Below are 21,260 nucleotides of genomic sequence, written 5' to 3'. Positions count from 1 at the left end.
CTTGGAGGTATTTGGTTAAACAGTTCACCAATGTCCTCTGAGGCATTATGTAAAACAATTCATGTGCCTCGTATTATAGCTTCACATTTTGCACGTTTGTCCACCAACCGAAACATCTAACTAAAACTCTTCAATTTGCTTTGTTGATGATTCCACATTTTGAATGCATATCTTCAATTGCACTACATATTTAAGAGTTTCTAAAACATTTCATAAAATGTGACCTCTGTATAGCAAGCGATCATACCGTATAACAACACTTTGACACATTTTGTAAGGCAATTATTGTGCGCTGCCATATTACTACTTAAGTTTCTCAGTCAAACAGTTCATATGCTATCAATACTCTCATTTGGTGCCCATCAACTTATGGCTCCCAAGTAGCTTGCTAAGGAAGAACCTTGCGTATATACTAAGTTGGCAAACGAAACACCATTTTTCCAATAACATTGGTGAGCTGGATATTATGGTAGTGGGCTATCCAATCCACATATTTTCCTACACAACTCAATATGGAGAAGCCCGTGAGTAAGAGGACAAGGCAATGAATGAAGAATACTATCACTCTTTAGTGGAGCTCAGTTGGTAGAATCCAACTTTAGCAATGACCCACAAAATTTGTATTTGAAGCACATTGAGATATTTGAAGTCATTGTCAAGAGATCTTTCACGCCCAAATTCTCGCAACTCAGTAGCATGCCCCTTTATATCATAACTAAACTCCATTATAGTAAGATGTTTTGAGACCAATCTAGAAACGCTATCAATGATTCATATGGGTATACATCTTTATAATGGCTTCACAAGTTGGCGCAATTCATATCACTCAATGATGGATGCTTTTGCAATGTCTGCAATGGCAATACCCAAACACAAGTTGACATTTTTAAATTGGGTTGTTGCAAGATTAAAATAATGGTATAAACATTATAGGATATAATATATTTGTTGTGACATTTTGTCAAACAGATAGCACATATCATGCTCCTTCAAAATTCACCTTACACAAATACTGCAAGCAATTCCTTATCTCGTCATTTAATTTGGGGTTATCATTAACAATTTTTCATCTCTATGCACTCCACTAAGTAATTTCGTTATGCTCTCCAATATTTGCATCTTTAACATATAGGTTGGTCGAAGCCCTGGTGATGGCATTCAAACTTTAAGCTATATATTGCACCGCAATGCGCACAAACCATAGAGCTTTCACAATCTTTCTTTGAGGCGAGATCCTCCATCAAGGATTTTGATCAAATAATTCTCGTATGTTCCATACTCACATGACGTTGCAAAGAGGTTATGGAATATAGGCCTCAAGGCATTTGGTCAAACAAATTGATGTCTTGGTCAGCCATTATGCAAAACATTTACTCTGCTTTCTTTACCCCTCCACATTTTGTATGTGTTGCAAGTATTACATTCCATGATACCAAATACCGACTAAGCATTTTATTTGATTTTTTCTCTGACTATCATAGCTCAAGACAAATAACCTCTTTCCTTTACGTATTTTTAAAAGGTTAATTAACTTATTCTTTTTGTGTTTTTTGGCAAGGTTAATTAACCTCTCTTTTTAATTAACCTCTCTCTAATCTCTCTCTTGTTTTTTTTTATATGTTAATAATACATATAATAAATATAATATATACACATCTTTTATATTATATTTAGTATATATTATATTGTATAGTTTGCCTTTTATTTTCCTTTTTTTGTTTTTTTTGTTTTATTGGTTGATTTCTTACTTTATATATATATATATATATATATATATATATATATATATATATATATATATATATATATATATATATATATATATTTGTATCATTTTTTATAAAGATTTTTATTTGTATGCTTTTTATACCTAAAATGAATATAATATATTCCTTCATATTTATTCTGTTATATAGTTTTCTTTTTCTTCTCGTTTTTTGTTCTCGATTTTTGGTTTTCAAGTTTTTTTACTAGCTTTGTTGTTCTTCCCTTTCTATGTTTTTTTTTATTTTATTTTTTTTGCATTCACTCTCTTTATCTTTGTCAGTCCAGGTAACTTGTTTTTTATCTCTCATTTTCCATTCTCCCTTTCTCACCCACTTCTTTTATTTCCTCAGTGGGCTCTAGTCTGCAACTTGTTTTCCTTTTCTCTTAACCCTGATGATGGATCACTCTCTGCGATCCAAAACGTTGATGTTAAAAATTCTTAGACAATTGAATTCTAGAAAATTGTTATGCAATCTAAGATCATCCATTTCAATTATGAAGTAAGTTCACTCTTACACTTAACAATTGGATCATCATCACCAATAAGAAATAAATTATCAAAATGGAGCACAAGTGTCAGCATTTTGTTGCCAATTATTTGAACGTACATTCGGATTAGAATCATTCTGTTCAAAACCCAAACTTAGAAAATACTTATCAGTTATTTCATACCAAGCTCGAGGGAGTTGCTTGAGACCATATAAGGCCTTTTTCAGCTTGATAGTGTGACTCTTTATCATGAATTACAAATCCTTCAAGTTGCTCAATGTAAACTTCATTTATAAACATTGTTTTAACATCCATTTGATGAAGTTTCTAGCCTGTCACTGCTACAATAGCTATTGTCGTTCTAATAGAAGAATAGCGAAATACAAGTGCAAAGGTTTCCTCATAATCTATGCCTTCTTTTTGAGACACACCTCTAGCAACAAAACTAGACTTGTGCACTAAAAGGTTTTGAAGCAATTATGTGACTCATTAATACAATGTAACACAAGGACTTGCAACCCTTTCCCAAACCTTGAAGTACATGTCCCCAAGACGTCCCTGCACCGGGTACTTGAGTAGCCAAGTACCCCCACCTCCGTCATTTCGCAACCATGCCACTATTGGGATGGGTACTTGAATTTCTAGTTGAATTTCGATTTTTTTAATGTTACTATTGGGTATGTACTATGTTACTATGTTCAATGGTTCTAGTTCATATTGCAATTTTGCTATGCTCAAGTATTTTAATTTGGTATGTTCTACTGAAACATCATTTCATAACAAGCAATTCAAGTTCTATATGTATACTGTACAACGTCCCTCCCTGCCCCGTCCTCACCTTGGTGCCACCCCTTGGTCGTCCCCTCGCCTTCCCAAAACTGAGGCCCATTTTCGCCCCATCCCAAAAACTCGTCCCAACATACCCTAGCATTGGTGTTACATTGCATTAATACAACATAACCAGAAAACTTTTGAAATTTCTTACTTTCTCTAGAAGTATCACAAGGGACCAAGTTATTGTCCAGCTCTCCTATCAAACTCATGAAGATTTTTGTCTCTAAAAAATTTCAAGTATATGCAAAACACCACCTAGATCCCCTTTACAAGGACCTCAAGGAAGCATCTACTAGTTGGGCCAACTTTGAAATAATAAAATATGTTTAATAATGACCTTATAGTAATATATTATTTTATTAAATTAATTAATACTATGTCATTATTTGATCATTTGCTTTATTTATGACAACTTAATAAAAGTTAATTAAATTAATGTCACCATAAAAATTGGCGACATTATAATCCAATAGTCAACATTGGGTGTACACTTTCTTTGAAATTGTTAAAGATTGAATGAACAGAATAAACGAATTGATTATTGCATTAGCAATGAACTCTTAAATATGTTCACAAACGCTAATCATAGTGCAATCTAAAAATATGTCAGCAGAATATTCTGAAGTTTTTGCGACTACAAGTTGTGTATTGTCTTTTGTAGTGTAGTTCATAGAATGACCATTAAGGGAGGGTATTAGATTAGTTTTAGTCTCTCACTATATTTAGCTAGTTCTAGTTAATGGCCATTTAATCTTTCTTTTTTCTTTTTTCTCAATTAAGTCTATTTTTATACTACGCTATAATTAGCATTTGTAACTCGATTTAAGAATTAGTTGTTAATGCAATAATCCATCCATTTAATCCGTTCATTCAGTCTCTTAACAATTTCATTGTACCAAAGCAAGTCGATGGGGTTTCAAAAGATGTGCAAACATTTTAATCAAAAAATTGTAGCCCCTTTGGATCTGAAATTTTTTAGAATTTAGTTTTTTTCGGTACTTTGTGTTCTTAAACGTGAGGAAAAATTTTGAAACGGCTACCCTATAATTTTTTCCACAACCTGAACTTTGAACCAAGATTTTATGTTTTTTCCCAGCGCTGGATACTGCCACCTTTGCCAGCGGACCTTGTTTTTGGCATTATCAGGCACCCGCTCCCATACCATGAAATTGTTAGACTGAATGTTCAGAATAAACGAATTGATTATTGCATTAACAATGAACTTTTGAATAGAATTTACAGACACTAATTACAAGTGTATTCTAAAAATAAACTTAACTAAGGGAGGAAAAAAAGAAAGACTAAATGAGAATTAACTAGAACTAGCTCAATATAATGAGATACCAAAAATAATCTAATATTCTTGAGAGATTTCCTAGCATTGCGAAGCACGCTAGATTTTGGAATATGATATGGTGTTTCTTGATGATTTTCAACTAGTTGGCTATGCAGACTTACATTATGTTTGATCAGTTGATGGCAAAAAGTCATCAACAGAACGTATCTTTAGTCTTGGAACCAAGGTAACATTCTTGGGTGAGCATGAAAAAAAAGACCCTTGCTCTCTCGTTGACAGAAGCAATGTAGAATGCAGTTGTTTTGGCTGCATGTAAGACGCTGGCTGAGGATATTGACTGATTAATAATTATGACCTTCAGCTCTATGCTGGAATAAATATCAAGTAAGGCACCTTCACATGGACACCATTACACAAAAAAATATGACAGACAGCTATCTCAAGTCGATTGATATAGCACATCCATTTTGTTCCTCATTGTGTTTGAAAGATGAGGAAACTGCAAGCCATCTCCTCCTAAATTGTTCTTGTCCTGTTCATCACTGTGACTGTGCAATCAACTAGAATGGCTCAGTGCACTCCCCGATGTCATAAGGGGCCTATTCAAAAAGTGGCTGAGAATCATAGCAGACCAAAGTTTGGATGCAGTAGGGGTGCAACAGTGGAGGAACAGGTGAGAGGTGCAAATATATACTGTACTTGAAAATAGTTATAGGAGATGTATAAGAACTACAAATGAAACTTTGACATGCCAAGTTAACAACTTGAAAGATTTGCATCATAGAAAACAACCCAATACTTAATACTTACACAATGTAAACATGACCTCCCCAGCCACTTAAACAATCACGGTCCACCGATGACAATAAAGCCTGTGAAACTGTCTCAAATAACTCCTCCGGTTCCTAATATTAAACATAAAGTCTCAATAATCTTGGGAAAAGCTCAATCTTTTGGCATATATTTCAACTAAGTATTTTTATTAAAATACAAACCATGTCAGGCTTGTACATAGACTCGCATGCACCATAGAGTGACTCTGCAGCAGTACCAGCAACAACAAAATCCTTTGCTAGTTCCCTGTAAACAATATCATCAATAAGATCAGAAAAATTCAAAAATGCATAAAATATGTAGCAACAAATATTGAAACCAACATACTTTATCATAAAATAATTGTAAGACACACAGGTCATTTCCAACTTGGTTACTTGAGAATGCAATACTTCCCTCCCCAAATGCATGTTAATCAAAACAAGCTAGCCATAGTAAAATCACTAAAGAAAGAGAAGCAAAAATAGTCAGATAATATCATCCATTTTGAAAATTAAAATTGGTGATAATACTGCTCAGGGTAAATGATAGAGGTTTTGAAAATGACATGTCAAGTTCACAGATAAAGTCTAATTAAAATTAAAAACAATATTACCTTGAGCATAAAAGATGGCACACGCGAATTTATTGTGATTTAATAAGAATTATGTCATCAACCCAAAGCTATAAGATGAAGATATTGAAGCCACAATATAAACACCATTTAGGATTCTTTTCTAATACCAAAACCTTTTATTACTCCCTATACCTTTCTCAAATCCAAACTATTAATTTATACCACATCCCAGTTGATAGCCAAAAGAAGTTTACAAGACTCAAGTAAATGGTAAAAGACAAGCGTTCCTTGTTACTTAGCAGGACAAGCAAAACACCAATTTGGTGTATAAAACCCACTGTAGAAATCCACAAGGATGTTTCTTTCCAATTAACTATTTTATGGTTCAAAATTCTAGGCATTGGACAAGGTAACAGCCTGCAAGAGTGCGTCCAAAAGGGCATAGCCCATTAAGTCCAAAGAAATCCAATCGAACTCATTAAATAGGAAATATCAAAAAAACTATATTGAAGAAAGAAACTACTAGCCTTGTATTCTAAGTCAAGCATAGTACAATTTAACAAAAAATAGTTGGAAATGTCTTCTGTTGAATAACCTGCACAAATTTTTTTTACAAGAGATTCTTGGTAGCAACAAGATGTTTCCACAACTAGCTGAGATGACCTATGAGGAATCACTCCTAGCACCCAGGGTTGATTGTCTCCTCGTGTAGATCTCATCCTCCTCTGGAATCCATGGTAGGTACATTGTTGATACAAAGATTTTGTGATTCTCTAACCAGGTCTTCCACTACACTAACCAAAGATGCCTGACCAACTGATTATACCTACTTTCACCTCATCAAAAAGCATTCAGCACCCTCTGGATCCTATTAATTTATGTGCAGGTAGTCATCCTTGCAGTCCATTACAGCTAAGGCTCCTCAGCACCCTGGTTCTCACTCTAGTGGTCATGGCTCTATCTCCCATTATTGCTCGACGTGCTGGACCCTCTCACATCCTCCTTTCACAGATCTTAGCAGCAAGCTCACATTGCAAGTCTTCTACTACTCCCAACACTTGTTCAGTTTGAATGTTAAGATGGGTTTTATGCAGAATCTAGTAACTCCTAGGATTGTTGAACCTGGCTCCCTTAGCCCTGAGCTTTCCCCAACAAGCATTTTCAGACTCTGCATTGGTACTCCTATAGTAATTGATGATGATATTGTTAGCTCCTCTATTCACATCCCTCAACACTGACACTAGAAGATTTTGTTCCCCGCCTAGGCAGCCTTCATCTGTTTCTGCTGATTTGCAGATTCTCCCATTCCCTATGACACCCCTCTATTTATGCTAGTTTGGATGTTCCTCTTTTTGGGTTTTCCTAATTTCTGGCTTTTCTTGCTTATTCGTTTTATGCATTCCATCCAAGGCCCCTTATTCCCCTAGTCTTTTGTTATCATACTTGCCAAACCTTTCAGTCCCTGTTATCTTTTTTGGTTATTCATGGACATTAATGAAATTTTCTTATTTTATCTCTATTTTTGAGTCCTAATTCAACAGTCAAGTGGTATGATCATGGGGGTGGAACCTAATGGATCTGTGATTGTCAACAAGAGCAGTTGCTTGTGAATATTTTCCTCCAACCAGTACCAATAATAGGATGGGAAGAGGTATTTGGAGTAGTTGTACTTGTACTCAGATAACTCTGAAGTGGACTATAACCAAAAGTAAACAACTTCATGATGGATAAATTTTATCCTCTTTGATTGGTGTGTTTACAATAGGAATGAAAGATTTGAATGGGATTTGATAATGCAGTAAATATCACTTATCACCCATTCAAGAGATAGCAGATGAGAAATAAGTAAGAGGAATTAAGATGGTGGGCCCCTATAACACATCTGAAGGGAGTCCTATGGTGCATGGCACTATACATGCTGATTAGCCTCATATAGGCAAAAAGTGATTTTTGGAGGAATCTTGCATAGTTTTAGTTAAATAAAGGTTTGTAAGATCATTTTGGACCATTTTAAATCATTTTAAACCATTTCCAATCATTTTGCAAAATTGCGAGTCTTAAGCTTTAAAATGCAAAAGTTGCTCAAATTGGCAAAGTTGTAAAAATCAACATTTTTGCCAAAAGAGGGGAAAATATCAAAAAAGAAGTGAAACAGTCCCCTCATGAACATGGATCTGTTACGAAAATCATTATGGACTTAAATAAGCCTTTTGGACTTCATTTGTACGGACTTTTTGGAGTTGGAGTTTCAATGCAATTTTTCTTTGTTTTCCTATTTTTCTGAGTATTTTGCAGTCTGTTCTAACTCATTTTTGAACAATCTCCTTCATTAGCATCATTTCTCGGTGATTGGGATTAAAAGATCTTTGAATCTACTTTCATATGCAACTGGTTTCATGATATTCCATTGAGTTTTGATGGAGATATCATTGTTTTTGTGAAAAAAGGTCAAAACAATTTACCTAGGGTAACCTGAGATCCAAAAAAATGTAGAACTCTTTATTCCTGTGGTAGATTGAGCTAATTTTTGGATAAGATATATGTTTTCATGTATAATTTCTTGTCTCAGAAGTGCAAAAGAAATGGAGGTCTCATAAGGATTTTATTGATTTAAGTGACTAATATCTCTATGTATCAGTCAAGAGAAGAGAGTTTTTTATTTGCATGTAGGTATGGTGGGTTTGTTGGACGAGTTGAAGTGTTGAATCAGATTTAAATAGAATCCAGGAAAAATAAATCATCAATGTTTTACGTGGATAAGTCTAAAAAACCAGTCCTTTGTTCCATTGATGATGGCTGTCATAATCTTGTGATTATGGTAACAAAAGCAGTGAGGACAAAAGTCTTCCAAAATTTAACTTCTTGCAGTGGTCATCTTGTGCATGTAATTGTGGAACGTTTTTCATGGTATTGGGGTCCCAAATAAGTGAAGACAGCAATATAATATTGCCTTTTTGAACCTTGTGTGAACAAAAAGAGAGACTACTGTCCTAGTTGCAGTCCGTAATCATTTCCAGTTTTTGTAGAATGGCCATAACTTTCAATTTAACTGTTGGATCTTCCAGAAAATTGAAAATGATGTCTGCAATTAGATTATCTAAAATCCCACTGAAGTGATTGGCTTTATGTTGAATTTAGTAAAAGTTATTAATGACTGTTTGTGACTATTTTGTTGGACCAGCAAGCATAAATTTCAGTCAATTTCTGTAAGTGTTTGTAGAAATGTTTAGACTCTCTGACCTTAGTGTTTGTATCATGATTTGTAAGAGTTGGAATAAGGTGCGGGAATGTTTTTAAATCTTTGAGTATGAAAATTGCACTTCAAAGTCTTATCATGCATTGTGTGAAGGTGGTGTGCGTCCATAGTTCCAAAGTCCTCATAATGAACCTATATGAAAGAAAACATTTATTGATGATTTTCTATTGATTAGCCTTAACGCTGCATCATCCTAGTCCAGTGTGTGGGGAGTATGTTTTAAGAAACTCCTGGTGTGATTTCATGTTAGAAGGCTCGCAATTCTTGGGATGGGAATTATTAGGCATTAGAACTACATACAGCAGGTTTTAGAAAAGAGGAACTAAAGGAGTCTTAGATTGTTGTCAATGCATTCAACAAAGACTATTGACCTAGTCGGCAACTCAAAGCTATATTTAGAAGAAATATCAGAGTGGAAGTTAAAATTTGTATATATATGCAAAAGTTGCATTGTTGCAGGGCTTAAACTTCACAAGAATCAAACAGTCTTTACATATTGATTCATCTTAGGTGTATTCAATCATCAAAGCAGACCGCACTCTTTAAATGTTTTAAATGGAAATAAGGGCAATAATAATGTACAATTAAGGTTGTCCATATGGTGAGGATTATATAGTCTTTGATCGTGCACAAGGGGATGGAAGTATTTGCTAAAAATTGCCACTTGTAGGTTTATGTCTAGGCATTGCAAGGAAAGATGGCATATCTTTGGGCTTTCTGCTTATATGGGTGTGCATTTGGCTCTGTTTGGTAGAGTTCGAAGCTTCTGTGATTTTATTAGGGGAATTTGATGACTGCTTCTGAAATAGTATGTGGTGAATCCTCTTCTGATTCTCAGCATCTGGGCCTGGTCTCTGACAACTAAGTAGAGTGCATTGTCAACAATAAGGGGGGAAGGAATTTTAAGGATGGTTAAAACAATTCTCAGGATCAATGGTTAAAAATAATGGTATATTACTATATTGCATACCAAGAGGTGTTAACTATAAGAAGCTTTGGTGAATCTTACTTGTAAACTCATGGCATCTTTACTTAATTTCAACAAATAATCACTAATATCCTTTTCATGTCCGCTTCATATACAAATATCCATGTTTATTGCTCTGGCTTGGATGAAAACTTTGAAGTGGGATTAATCAACAAAGAAGATCATATTTTTAAAGGATCTAATGAATGACTATAACATGATTCAATGTTATAGTAAGTATTTAGCTCAGCTTTCTATACACGCCTCTTTAAGGACATCCCCTATAAGCAGAAAGAACAAATCAAACCACACTTCCAGAAAATTAAAGTTATACTGCCCCATTCAATTTAATCAAATGAGCCTTGACCTAGTAAAAAACATATTTTTACTAATGAATGACTATAACATGGTTCAATGTTATAGTAAGTATTTAGCTCGCTTTCTATACATGCCTCTTTCAGGACATCCTCTATAAAAAGAAAGAACAAATCAAACTACACTTCCAGAAAATACAAGGAATACTGCCCCATTGAATTTTAGTCAAATGAGCCTTGACCTAGGTAAAAAAATATTTTTCTATCTCAGATTTCTTATATATCTCTTTCAAGTGATAAAAATACCAACTCTAAAAAATACTGTACAAAGAAATCCAATCAATCTTGACCTAATAAGCCTTCGCTGCATCAAAAATTGAGCTTTGATCCCCACCATGTCCCCAAACATAGCAACACTGGGTTTATTTTTCATAAAGTATGTCCTGACCCCAAAATGTTACAAGTTCTCTATTTGGTGACAGTGAAAGCTGGATGTTAGGAGGTCACCATTAACACTTGTGCATGCAGAGCAATAATATAATATATTACATTCCAACATATGATCTTGCTCGTGCAACCTTTTAAAATATAACATTATTCAAAAGTTAATTTTATTATGCATGAATAAGGTGCAAAATACAGCTTCCATAATAGTTAAATGAACTTTATACAAGAAAAAGAATACGTACTTGGCTCCAATAGAATCCATTGTGCAGATAAATGGTTTGTTGTCATCCCCTAATCCAGCAATCACTGGTTGACAAAAGTATGGACCAAACCTAAGAAAAGCAACCAGAATTAGCTTTCCAAAATGAGTAACTCACTGGAAATATTTTAATTCACTTGCAATACAATCTCAACCAATCTGTTATGGGCAAATATAAAAAAGCAATATGGCACGGCATTTAAGCCACTTTTTCACATAAGATACATAGCCCATATTCATAAAATATCCTATAACATTTTCCGATAACCATGTCAACAACATAAATTTAGCTTTGGTATTAAGATCCAGAGTACCAAAACCTATATTTCCATGCACACATAATTGGGTGCATAGGCACACAAGTGTACGTAGTAGTTCTCTGTTAGGTGAGAAATGATTGGATGTAACTGCAATATCATCCCATGCAATATAAAAAAAACTATCATGTTAAAAGTGTAATGGTATCCCCTACTGATTTTTACCCAAAGTAACAATTTCACAACAAACATTGTATACAAAATGTTCTCTATAATTAAACATATGATAGCTGTTGAAACTTAAAGTAAATAAACAACTAAATTACTAACATTTCATATGTGGAAATAATTTATAGTTTTATTTACAATAACCAACCATGGTAGGGTTTGAATAGGAGAGCATGATAGGGTGCCCTAGAACATTTGCCGCAACTAATCCCAAGGGCATGATACAACACTCCTAGGCGCACAAGTGGCAAGAACACGTCCACCCAACATGGTGTGGTCTACTTACAAAGGGAACCCATCTCTGCCCTCACTACTCATGTCTCCTTATTAAGCCATATACGATGAATTCCAACCTTTAGTTCACTTCTACAAGCAACCATTGTAGACATTGGAAAGGAAAGAACAATAGGCTGCTCTGGAACTTTCGCCACAACTAAGCCCAATGGCGTGATACAATGCCCCTTGGCCCATGAGTGGCAAGAACACGTCCATCCAACATGGGGTGGTCTATATAAAAGGGGAACCCGTATCTGCCCTCCCCCCTTGTATTTCCTTGCTAACATATACATGATTTTTTTGTAGGAGAATAAGAAAATTTGATAAACAGATAAAGAATCTAAGTTGGTTAGTATTTCACATCATTAACTATACCAAATTGATAAGATATTATAAGTTAGACAGCATCTTCATCATACATATCTTAATAATTGCTAAAACACATAACGCCTGCTGTATCTAATCCAATTCCTTGATTGTATCATTTGAGGTATTACTGAGTGATGATTTAAGTGATTGTTGATTAGATTATTCATGTCTGATGATGTAATAAACTCTGGTCTGATACATTTTGAGTGATGATTGAATGAATGCTGATTTGATAGAGAGGTGCTTAATTGCTGAAGTATTTGTTTTTGTAGTCCCAAGATGAAGTTGTGATTGACGTGATTTGATGATCTTTTGCTTGATCTTGCTGATTGATTGATTGCTTGATTTCTTGAGGGATTAACGATTGATGGATGAATGAAGGATTTGTTTCAACGGAGCCATGAGTGATGATTGATAAGTCACCCTTCCAGGCTTGGAATGAATTATCCTTTGTGCTTTATTGGTATAAGGAATAAAGGATCACCACCTTTCATTAATTGAGTTACTATGTTTCGATTTTTCCTTGAGAGTAATATATTATTCCCAAATTTATCTCCCTTGGATGTACTCCTCAAATGAAATATTCTCCCGTTTATACCTTGCATGTGAGGGAGAGTCGCACCTCTTCATCAAGTTTCCCACTTCACCATGTGTAATGTCCTTTTCCTAGTTTTCCTTACAGTTTGCCCTAAATTCACAAATCCAAATGAGACAATAAACAAATTATAGTTAGAGATATAACTCTAACCTAAAAATAAGATGAAATAAGCTTGTCTTGGAACCTGCAATCAATTAGATAATAATAATATAATCATAATGTATGTAATACACCTGTTGTGAGATTTACACATCATTGCCACATTGCAAATGGAGACCACCCTCTTTTTGCTTTAGCAGTGGAAGTAGTGCTCTTATTGGTTGTAGATGGTCTTGGTGGCAATTTCCAGGTCTCCAAGTTGAAGAGATGAGTTTGGGCAACTTTGGCCTACTAAGTAGTTGAGTTTGTCCAGGGTGTGAGGGTGTGACCAAGAGTTGGGCTAAACTAATCAAGGATATGGAATTGAAAACAAGGGATTTGTGATGAAATGAGTTAGAACCTTTCAAAAAATACTTGTTCCAATTTCAATTACACCTTCGAAAAGTCACAGAAGATTGTGGAAGGTAACATTGTTGAAGGTGTGTTAAATCCTGAAAAAAATTAAGACTGGAATTTCTTAGAAACTCCCAAAATCTGGAATCTTTATTATGATTCCTATGAAGTTGAAACCTATCTGAAATATCCTGACAGGAGAATTTGCTAAGTCAAACGCAGTCCCAAGGGAAGGGTGAAAACCGCCTTACTCTTGGGAATCCTAAACCCAACACCCACTAAATTTCCGCCCTGCATTATTTCATTAACATTTGGAAATAAAGTTGAATCCATGAAGGATGAAGTGTAGGAGTTGGAGGACAAATTGCAAACATATAATCCAAAAGACAAATGTTTAATCTCAAGGGAGGGGTAGAATCCACCCTCCTCTTGGGAATCTTAATCCCAACATACCGGAGATTTTTGTGATGGAGTCAACCAAAATCCTAACTTGGGTGCAAATCCCACTCCTCTAAAATGGAGACTTTCATAGGAAGTAAGGATGAATAGTCAATTTCTTTGCCTGGATGGTGAGGTGTTGGAGTTGAAAAACAAGTTTAAGGCCCCAACAATCAAGATTTTCAACTTCAACAACATAAATCAGATCTAAGCTTCGTAAAAATCAGATTGCTGGGAGACTAGAGCAGATCATGATGGATTTGTGAAATGGAAAATGTGAAAGGAAAATCCTAAGAGGGGGTCATAATCCAACCGCCTCTTGGGATTCCTAATCTCAAGAAAGGTCAGAATTCCGCCCTAATATCCAGGCAAAAATCCCAACCTGTGTCTGATTTCCACCCCAATCACCCAAACTTGGAGAAAATAAAAATCCAAAGCGAAATGGCAAATATATTTGTGGAAATTTCAACGCATATAAGAACAAAATCAGATTAAAAAAGGGGCTTCTAAATGCTCAAGTACAGATTGCAAATCAATTAATTTTGATCATAAGCAAGGAATAAAGGTAATGTCAATTTGAGTCTGACTAGTAATACTGATTGAATCCCAACTAAGGGGCAGAATTTGCCCCCAGTTGAGATTTTAAATCTAAGAAACCACCAATCCGCTGAGATTTACTCAAGGATCAAGGTGAAATCGCTAGGGATTAAAAGGGATTGCATAATGGTCTATAAACATGCCTTTTTATCAACTTGGCCTTATGGGAGATTAATTGTTTAAACTAAAATGATTTTTATGACCAGAGTGGAAGCAGGTCGGCCCAAATAGACATGCCTCTTCATCTTTTCCTGAAGCGCCTATATAAGGGAAATGGAGGAGATTCATCTTCTCATCAATTGCGAACAAAATTTATCTCTTCTTTAGCAGCAAATTGGCTTACAAGAGGCAGATTTATCTCCTCCAAAGGGCAACGATCTCTCCTTTGACAGCAATTTGGGACTTACAAAATAATTTTTGGGGATAAACTAAAAGGTGGTGAAATCTGGACAATGATACAAGAATCAAACTCCTTTAAATCCCAAGATTTTGAAGAAAATTCTTTTCAAATCAGGAATTGAGGCTTTTCTATATCAAAATTAGAACTTAGGATTTGCAGAAAAGAACAAAAAAAATTGGTCTTGAACTAGAGAAAATCCATGATCAGAATGCATTATACCTCCTTGTTTTGGTAGAAGAGATGATTAATTTGAAGCAAATAGATGCAATTTCATTTCACGCAAGCTTCCAGATTTTCTTCATTTCGTTTATTCTCATCGTTTCATGAGCTTAATGCAATTTCTTCTTTGTTTTTGCAAGGTAAATATGAAGCAAGGAGATGTTCAAAAAACAAATGGATGCTACAAAATCAAGTTCAAAACTTCAAGCGAGAAGGTGCTCAAGGACAAGAAAGAAGAAACTCAAAGTTGAAAATGAAAATTCGAGGCAAGATCAAGATGGAGTCCAAGAAAGCAAGGATACAAGTGACAGAAAAATAATAATCATCATCAACTTGAATTTCCTCAGAAAATCCAACTTCCTTTTGAAGGATCCAAGTGCATGAAGAGTTCATCACTTCAAGAAGTTTAAGTTTCAAGTTTGCAAGAACAACAAAGTTCAAATCGTGGCAATGAGGAAATTTCCAAGAATAAAGATGGAGAAAATTAGAGCAGCGATTTGGGATGTGCCATCATAATCGAAGGCTTGATAAAGTTGAATATCAAGAGATATTATCTCATCACCGAAGAATTGATCAAGCCTTCAAAATAAGGATGCTGAGGTGGTGCCCAATAATCAGAAACTTCTAGTTAAATGTGTTCAAGCACACTCAATCATATTATGCCGAGTGTACAATTTTCTCGTTGACTCTCAAAAGAATTGTACACAGGGTGGTTCCTTCATATAATTAAATGATAGTGTGGCAATCTTGGCCCTGGATCTTGAATTGATCTTGGCACTTCATTATAACTGAACACCTCTCATTTGTATGGGATGAGATTAGGACATTCATTACAAAGGAGATGAGATTAGAGAGAAAAGTAGGAGGAGCTTTGCTGAAATTATTTCCATGATTCTATCAAAGTAATTGCTGATTCATTAATGGTCTTCATGGTGGATTAGTTGTGTTACTTTAAGTGTTGCGTAGTTTCTTCAATTCATCATTTATATTAGATTTCATTTTAAGTTAAGTAGAGGTAGATGGATGGAAGATATTGTTGAACGTTGATTAATGGTGGAGCTAGTAACCATACCTTTTGGTACTTGTTGATTGTAACTAATAATGTAAGGTAAGACTAGGCCTAAACTGCAAGTGTTTAACTTCTATTGGTATATGGCTGAATATTGACAATGTGAACATCATTCCCACATCCTGAGAAGCTAGCACCCTCCTATGACTAGTTGACACGATGAAGTGAGAATTGGCTAGAGGCTCACCCCATCACCAACATTGTCTTACATTCTTAGAGTTTGATTCCCTAAACCCTTATCCTTTGCAAGTTGTTTGGTTGAAAGAGATTGAAGAAGTACAAATCAAGTTGATCTTCATCGAATGAATAGGCTAAGTCCCTTTCGATTACCAACATATCACATCATTATAACCAAGTTAAAGTCCACAATAAGAAGGAACCTTGAGGTTGTCTCATTTGATCACACAATCCATGCTTATTCAAGAAAGAGAGTTGGAAATTTGGTGCTTCATCTTGCAATGCTAAGTATTTGATTTTGTATGCTGTAGTGAAATAAAATTCACATCATACACATCCATTTTTGGGTTGAGCAAGACATAATTATAGCATATAATTCTTATGGGCTTAACCATAATGAGGGTCAAAATAGTCAAGACATAATGAGGTGCCCTAATTATCCCATGTATAGCAGAAACTCTATCCAACTTGGCCTCATGTGGTTGTAACTATATTCACGAGGTGGCGTACCTAGCAGAGCCTGTAAATCATTCCCCTCCATCACACTATCCTTCTCTCCTCTTATGTTTGGGTATCTCATTGAGATAAGAACATGAGGAGGTGCCCTACTTATCCCTAGCCCTAGGTACAATTGCAGAAATATTGTCTGCCTTAACCTCATACAATCATAATCTACATAGCAAAGCATGTACATCGTTCCCCTTGACCATGCTATCATTCTTACTAATGATTGAGGATCCCCTAGTTACCTCAATAACCAACCCATATAGAATTGGAGGGAAGATTGCAATAGGGTGCCATAGGGTGCCCTTAACCTGACCCTAAACCCAAGAGCGTCATCTCCATCCCCTTGGTCTTATAAAGTCCTTAACCAATCTCATAAGGTGGTGTACATAGTGAGGCTCATCATTTCTCCTCTTTGCACTTCCTTTCCTTCCATAAAACGGTGGATTATTGTAGGTGTGTAACATTGCCAGAGATATATGTTTATATTGCATATGTCTGTTATAAAGTCTGCAAGACACATTGAAATTAACATCTAATCAAATATGCATTATTATTCCTTCGTATCACAGTGTCTTAACGTATTACTGCAACTTGGTCTGTTGTAGATAATATTGCTGTTTGATGAAGATCTCTGCTGCTTATATATACTTCTGCTGCATCCTTTGCTGAACAACAAGACTTGTTTTTGTGTTCCGTTCTGCTGATGATGATCGATTATCTCTGCTATAAGATTACTTCTGCTGGTGGATTGATCCTCCTGAGTCCTATCTAAACATATACTGACTTCTGTTGCCCATAATTGTTGTCATGGAGTCAGTTCTTATGCAATTTATATCCTCCTCGGGTCAGAACAGACATGTGCCTTCCATGCGTCCCTTCTCATCACATTGTTCAATATTCTCACCTCTTTGTAAAACAGCTTCTAATTATGCCCCTCACTAATTTTATTAACCAATGTTATTATGAAGGGTTTGCATTAGTGTGTTTGCTTTTTTATTAAGGGATTTGCTATGTTTAATGAGATAGCTACTATTTGCATCTCTTTATTACACCACACCTACGAGAGTCATCTCCTGTGGTTATATTGCACCTCCCTGCTGTCATTAAAACTATTTCCAGTTGTGTATTCACAGTTTGTCAGGGATTTCCAGTTGTGTGTTCAAAGTTTATGAGGGTCAGGCTGAAGGTTATTAATTGCTTCCCTGTATAAATATTCATATATTTGTTATATTTTCTGTTGTTTGATTGCTAGATTTTCTTGTGAATAGAGATTCAGAAAGGGAATAAGACACTTAAACCTGAAAATGGACGTATTACATGTATTATGATTATAATATTATAATCTAATTTGGTTGCAGGTTCCAAGACAGGCTTACTTATTTTAGGTTAGGGTTATGTATCTAACTATATTTTGTGCCCTGTTTGTTTTGGATTTGTGAATTAGGGGAAAGTATAAGTTGGTCCCAAAAGGGGATATTAAACAAGGATAACGACTCTTCAAAATCATGTAAGGAATGAAAAAGTCCTGACAGGAAGTACAAGTCAAATGTCAGAATTTAGAATGGCCACTTCAAGAGTGATCAGTGATCCTATTAGGGCAACACAGAAACATCCATTATCGCATTGAATCCTATCAGGTATCCAAAAAACCAGCACACCATACTATGAAAAAACAACTGGCATTTGATATTTGAGTTTTGAAATCGCACAGTAGTCGTTAGGTAGAAGAAAATAAAGCAGTAGCCCTGCGGGACAACAAAGAATCCTTCATTGAGTTCAGTAATGTACTGCAGTTCACTCAGAAGTTTATAAATATATAATGCTTCTTACTCCTTACATCTTCCTTGCAGCCAGGGTCCTCCCTTTTCCATTTTCATTTGGGAAGACAGTTTCAATCACGAGCACTGTCTCAATATAAGTCTCAGAATTTGTAGACACTGTAAATTATTTTATCTTTCATATAAAACAGGAATAGGTTACAGCGATAAATGTGGAAGGCCCCAGAAATGAGGTTAAATTCTCTAAGCTGCAAGAAAAACATGAAGAAACCCTGTTTCTGGAGTGTTTTTTTATCCGTTTCTGCCCAAGAGTTGAAAATCTAGCCTATTTTTAACAAAATGTTGTTATTGCTTTATTTTGCACTTACATTCTGTAGAATTTCATTTAAAGGGGATCCTCAAAAATTGGACTTTTCCAGTTTCCATTTTCCATTCTGTTTCTGATTGTGTTTCTGTTTCCTTGTAAAATAGAAAATTCTGAACGACTTCCCAATGACGATGGCAGTGGATACGGATGATTAAGTCCTAGGAATCAATTAAATGAAAATCAAGATACTTAGAGAACCCAGTTCCCACATACCTCTTTTCATATAGCACTGCAGAAACAAGATTTGCAAATGTCTGCGGTTGCATATTTCTCTCCTCTCGAAGCTGATAAAGCTTATGCCGAAAAGCAAGTCTCTGGTGCCTTTGCAAAAAAAAATTCAAGAGAAAGTCACATAATCCATTTATAATTCATTGCTAATGCCATAAAGGAGCTCTCGAGTGGTGACGAACCAACAACAATGATTTTCTATATGATATAGAAGTTTACAGAATCATGCACGAATATTGAATATCGAAATTAAGAGTTACTGTACTTCTTCAAAAGATTGTATCTCGTATTTACTTTCAATTGATCAGAGTTGAGTGTACATCTTTACATAGCAAATATTAAAAGTTGATAATAAACTTGAAAATAACCTTACAATGTCTGTGCATCTGTGGCCAACCCAGAGAGACCAACATAAAGAGTATCATGAATCTTAAAAATGCGCTGAAAATCAGTCGCTATAGTTTGCAATTGAACACCTAGACGACGATCACTGGCAATGGCAAAACAATCTTTCCCGACCATAGCGACCAAAGCACTTCCATTGTATTCAAATATCTGCAGCATCATAATAAGTGGGCAAATTCTCAACGAATCCAAGCAACTTTAAAGACGAAAAATGAAATAGATATTCAAACATTCATAACTTCAAAACCCCAGAAGATTCTTAACCTCAACACCAAAACCCCTACCCAACGTATATAACAAATACCACCAAAACTCCTGAATCCCTGTTCGGCGTATTAATATCCCTACAAGCCCATTACCATCCAATACAATAGATAAAGTTGACAGTATTTAATTCTTTTCAATCTGCAATTCAAATAAAACAACTAAATCGCTTGCAAGTTGACATCAATCGACTACATCTATCCCATTTTTAACTAGAAAATTCTAAAATTATGAAACAAAATTAAAAAACCCTAAACGTAAACAAATCAATAGCTCCATAAAAGTCTACAAAGGGCAGCCAAAATTCCTGAATGATACAATACAAGATAACTTCATCCTTTCCAACAATCCATTGAAATCAAAGACAAAAATCCTTAGTAAGATGAAATCCAAAAACAGTTGGATCAGTAAAGTTATTCGAACGCAAGCGAGCGTACCGACATATCTGTCAAATGCAAAGTCTCTCGAGATTATCTGAATCCTGCTTCCTTTTGTCTTTCTCTCTTCTATCAATCGACCTCTGTAAAGAAATTCAGCCGGAAATTTGTTTGCCCTCTTTGCAAGGCATCGTGAAGGTACTACTTTTAAAGACTTTTAATTAAATGTTTATTTTTTTCTAATTTTCAAAAGCAGTGAAACGTACTGTGGATGTCTTGCCATTTGCCTAGGTAAAAGAGACGCATTACCTCAAAGTTCCGAAGAGAGTTAAAATTAGAAAGAGGTGCAAGGCGTATGCTAATAGGGGTATGCTAATAGGTTTTCTCTAGAATCAAAATAAAAGAGATGTAAAATTAAAGGAAAGATTTAAAATTGATAACATATAATTTATTTGTTACATAGAATTGAGTCATAGACACACTAATATCCTTTTTGGAGATTCAAAGATTCGTACAACTTAAAACTTTACTTAATATACGACATTCCAATTGAAAAGTTGGTTTGAACAGTACAATTTTTGAAATATATTCTATTGTGTATAAATAAAAACATAATTTATGTCCTAGTCATGGTCAACAAGAAAAATTTGCAAGTAAAAGGAAATGATATTAATTGATAAGAGGAAGTGCATATGAGTAAATGGTGTAAAGTTTAGAACTAGGTGTCAATTTTAAAAGCATCAAAAAGGTCACTGGACATACTTGAGTTTATCTGTTTTTTTTTTTTTTTTTTTTTTTTTTTGTGAACACTTTTTTGAATTCAACAAATGTCAATCTACCAAAAAGAGTAATGGCTTACTTAGAAAGCAAAAAAAGAAATTAATAAATGAAATGGGAATAGTATTAGAATGTCGAACATTATCTTTTTTGTAGAAGTGGCTTCATAAATGTGGTTGCTATGCGAGATCTAGTGCAAATCCGCTTCTTCTTTCTTTCTAATAATATTGTATGGGTTTTTTTGCATCTTACAAAAGTGTTCAAAATAGAAGGAAGACTCTATATTAAGTCCTTGGATGGATTTGACTTTGGAGATTCTTGTGAAGGAGAGGCCTTGTCTTTCAATTTTGCATATATAAATTGTAGCTCTATCTAGGGTAAGGCCTTGTGATTTGTGTACAGTGATAGACCAGACTG

General features: G+C 35.0%; 1 protein-coding gene across 1 annotated transcript in view; it reads right to left on the bottom strand.

The window, feature by feature from the left end:
* Positions 1-20,248, bottom strand: part of LOC149572871 (proteasome subunit beta type-3) — a 37,489-nt gene extending 17,241 nt beyond the window's left edge. The window contains exons 1-6 of the mRNA XM_089813942.1: positions 20,127-20,248; positions 19,394-19,575; positions 19,006-19,113; positions 11,004-11,093; positions 5,383-5,467; positions 5,198-5,292 (exon numbers count right to left, since the gene is read on the bottom strand). Of these exons, the coding sequence (XP_089670068.1) occupies positions 5,198-5,292; positions 5,383-5,467; positions 11,004-11,093; positions 19,006-19,113; positions 19,394-19,575; positions 20,127-20,132 (566 nt within the window). The 5' untranslated portion in view covers positions 20,133-20,248. The remainder of the gene's footprint in view (positions 1-5,197; positions 5,293-5,382; positions 5,468-11,003; positions 11,094-19,005; positions 19,114-19,393; positions 19,576-20,126) is intronic.
* Positions 20,249-21,260: the final 1,012 nt, after the last annotated feature.

Source organism: Cupressus sempervirens, chromosome 2 (genome assembly GCF_028749045.1).
Source record: "Cupressus sempervirens isolate cs-2001-9-10 chromosome 2, ASM2874904v1, whole genome shotgun sequence".
Lineage (NCBI taxonomy): Eukaryota > Viridiplantae > Streptophyta > Pinopsida > Cupressales > Cupressaceae > Cupressus > Cupressus sempervirens.
The sequence above is the reverse complement of the archived record's forward strand: the minus strand, read 5'-3'. Positions and strand labels throughout refer to the sequence as shown.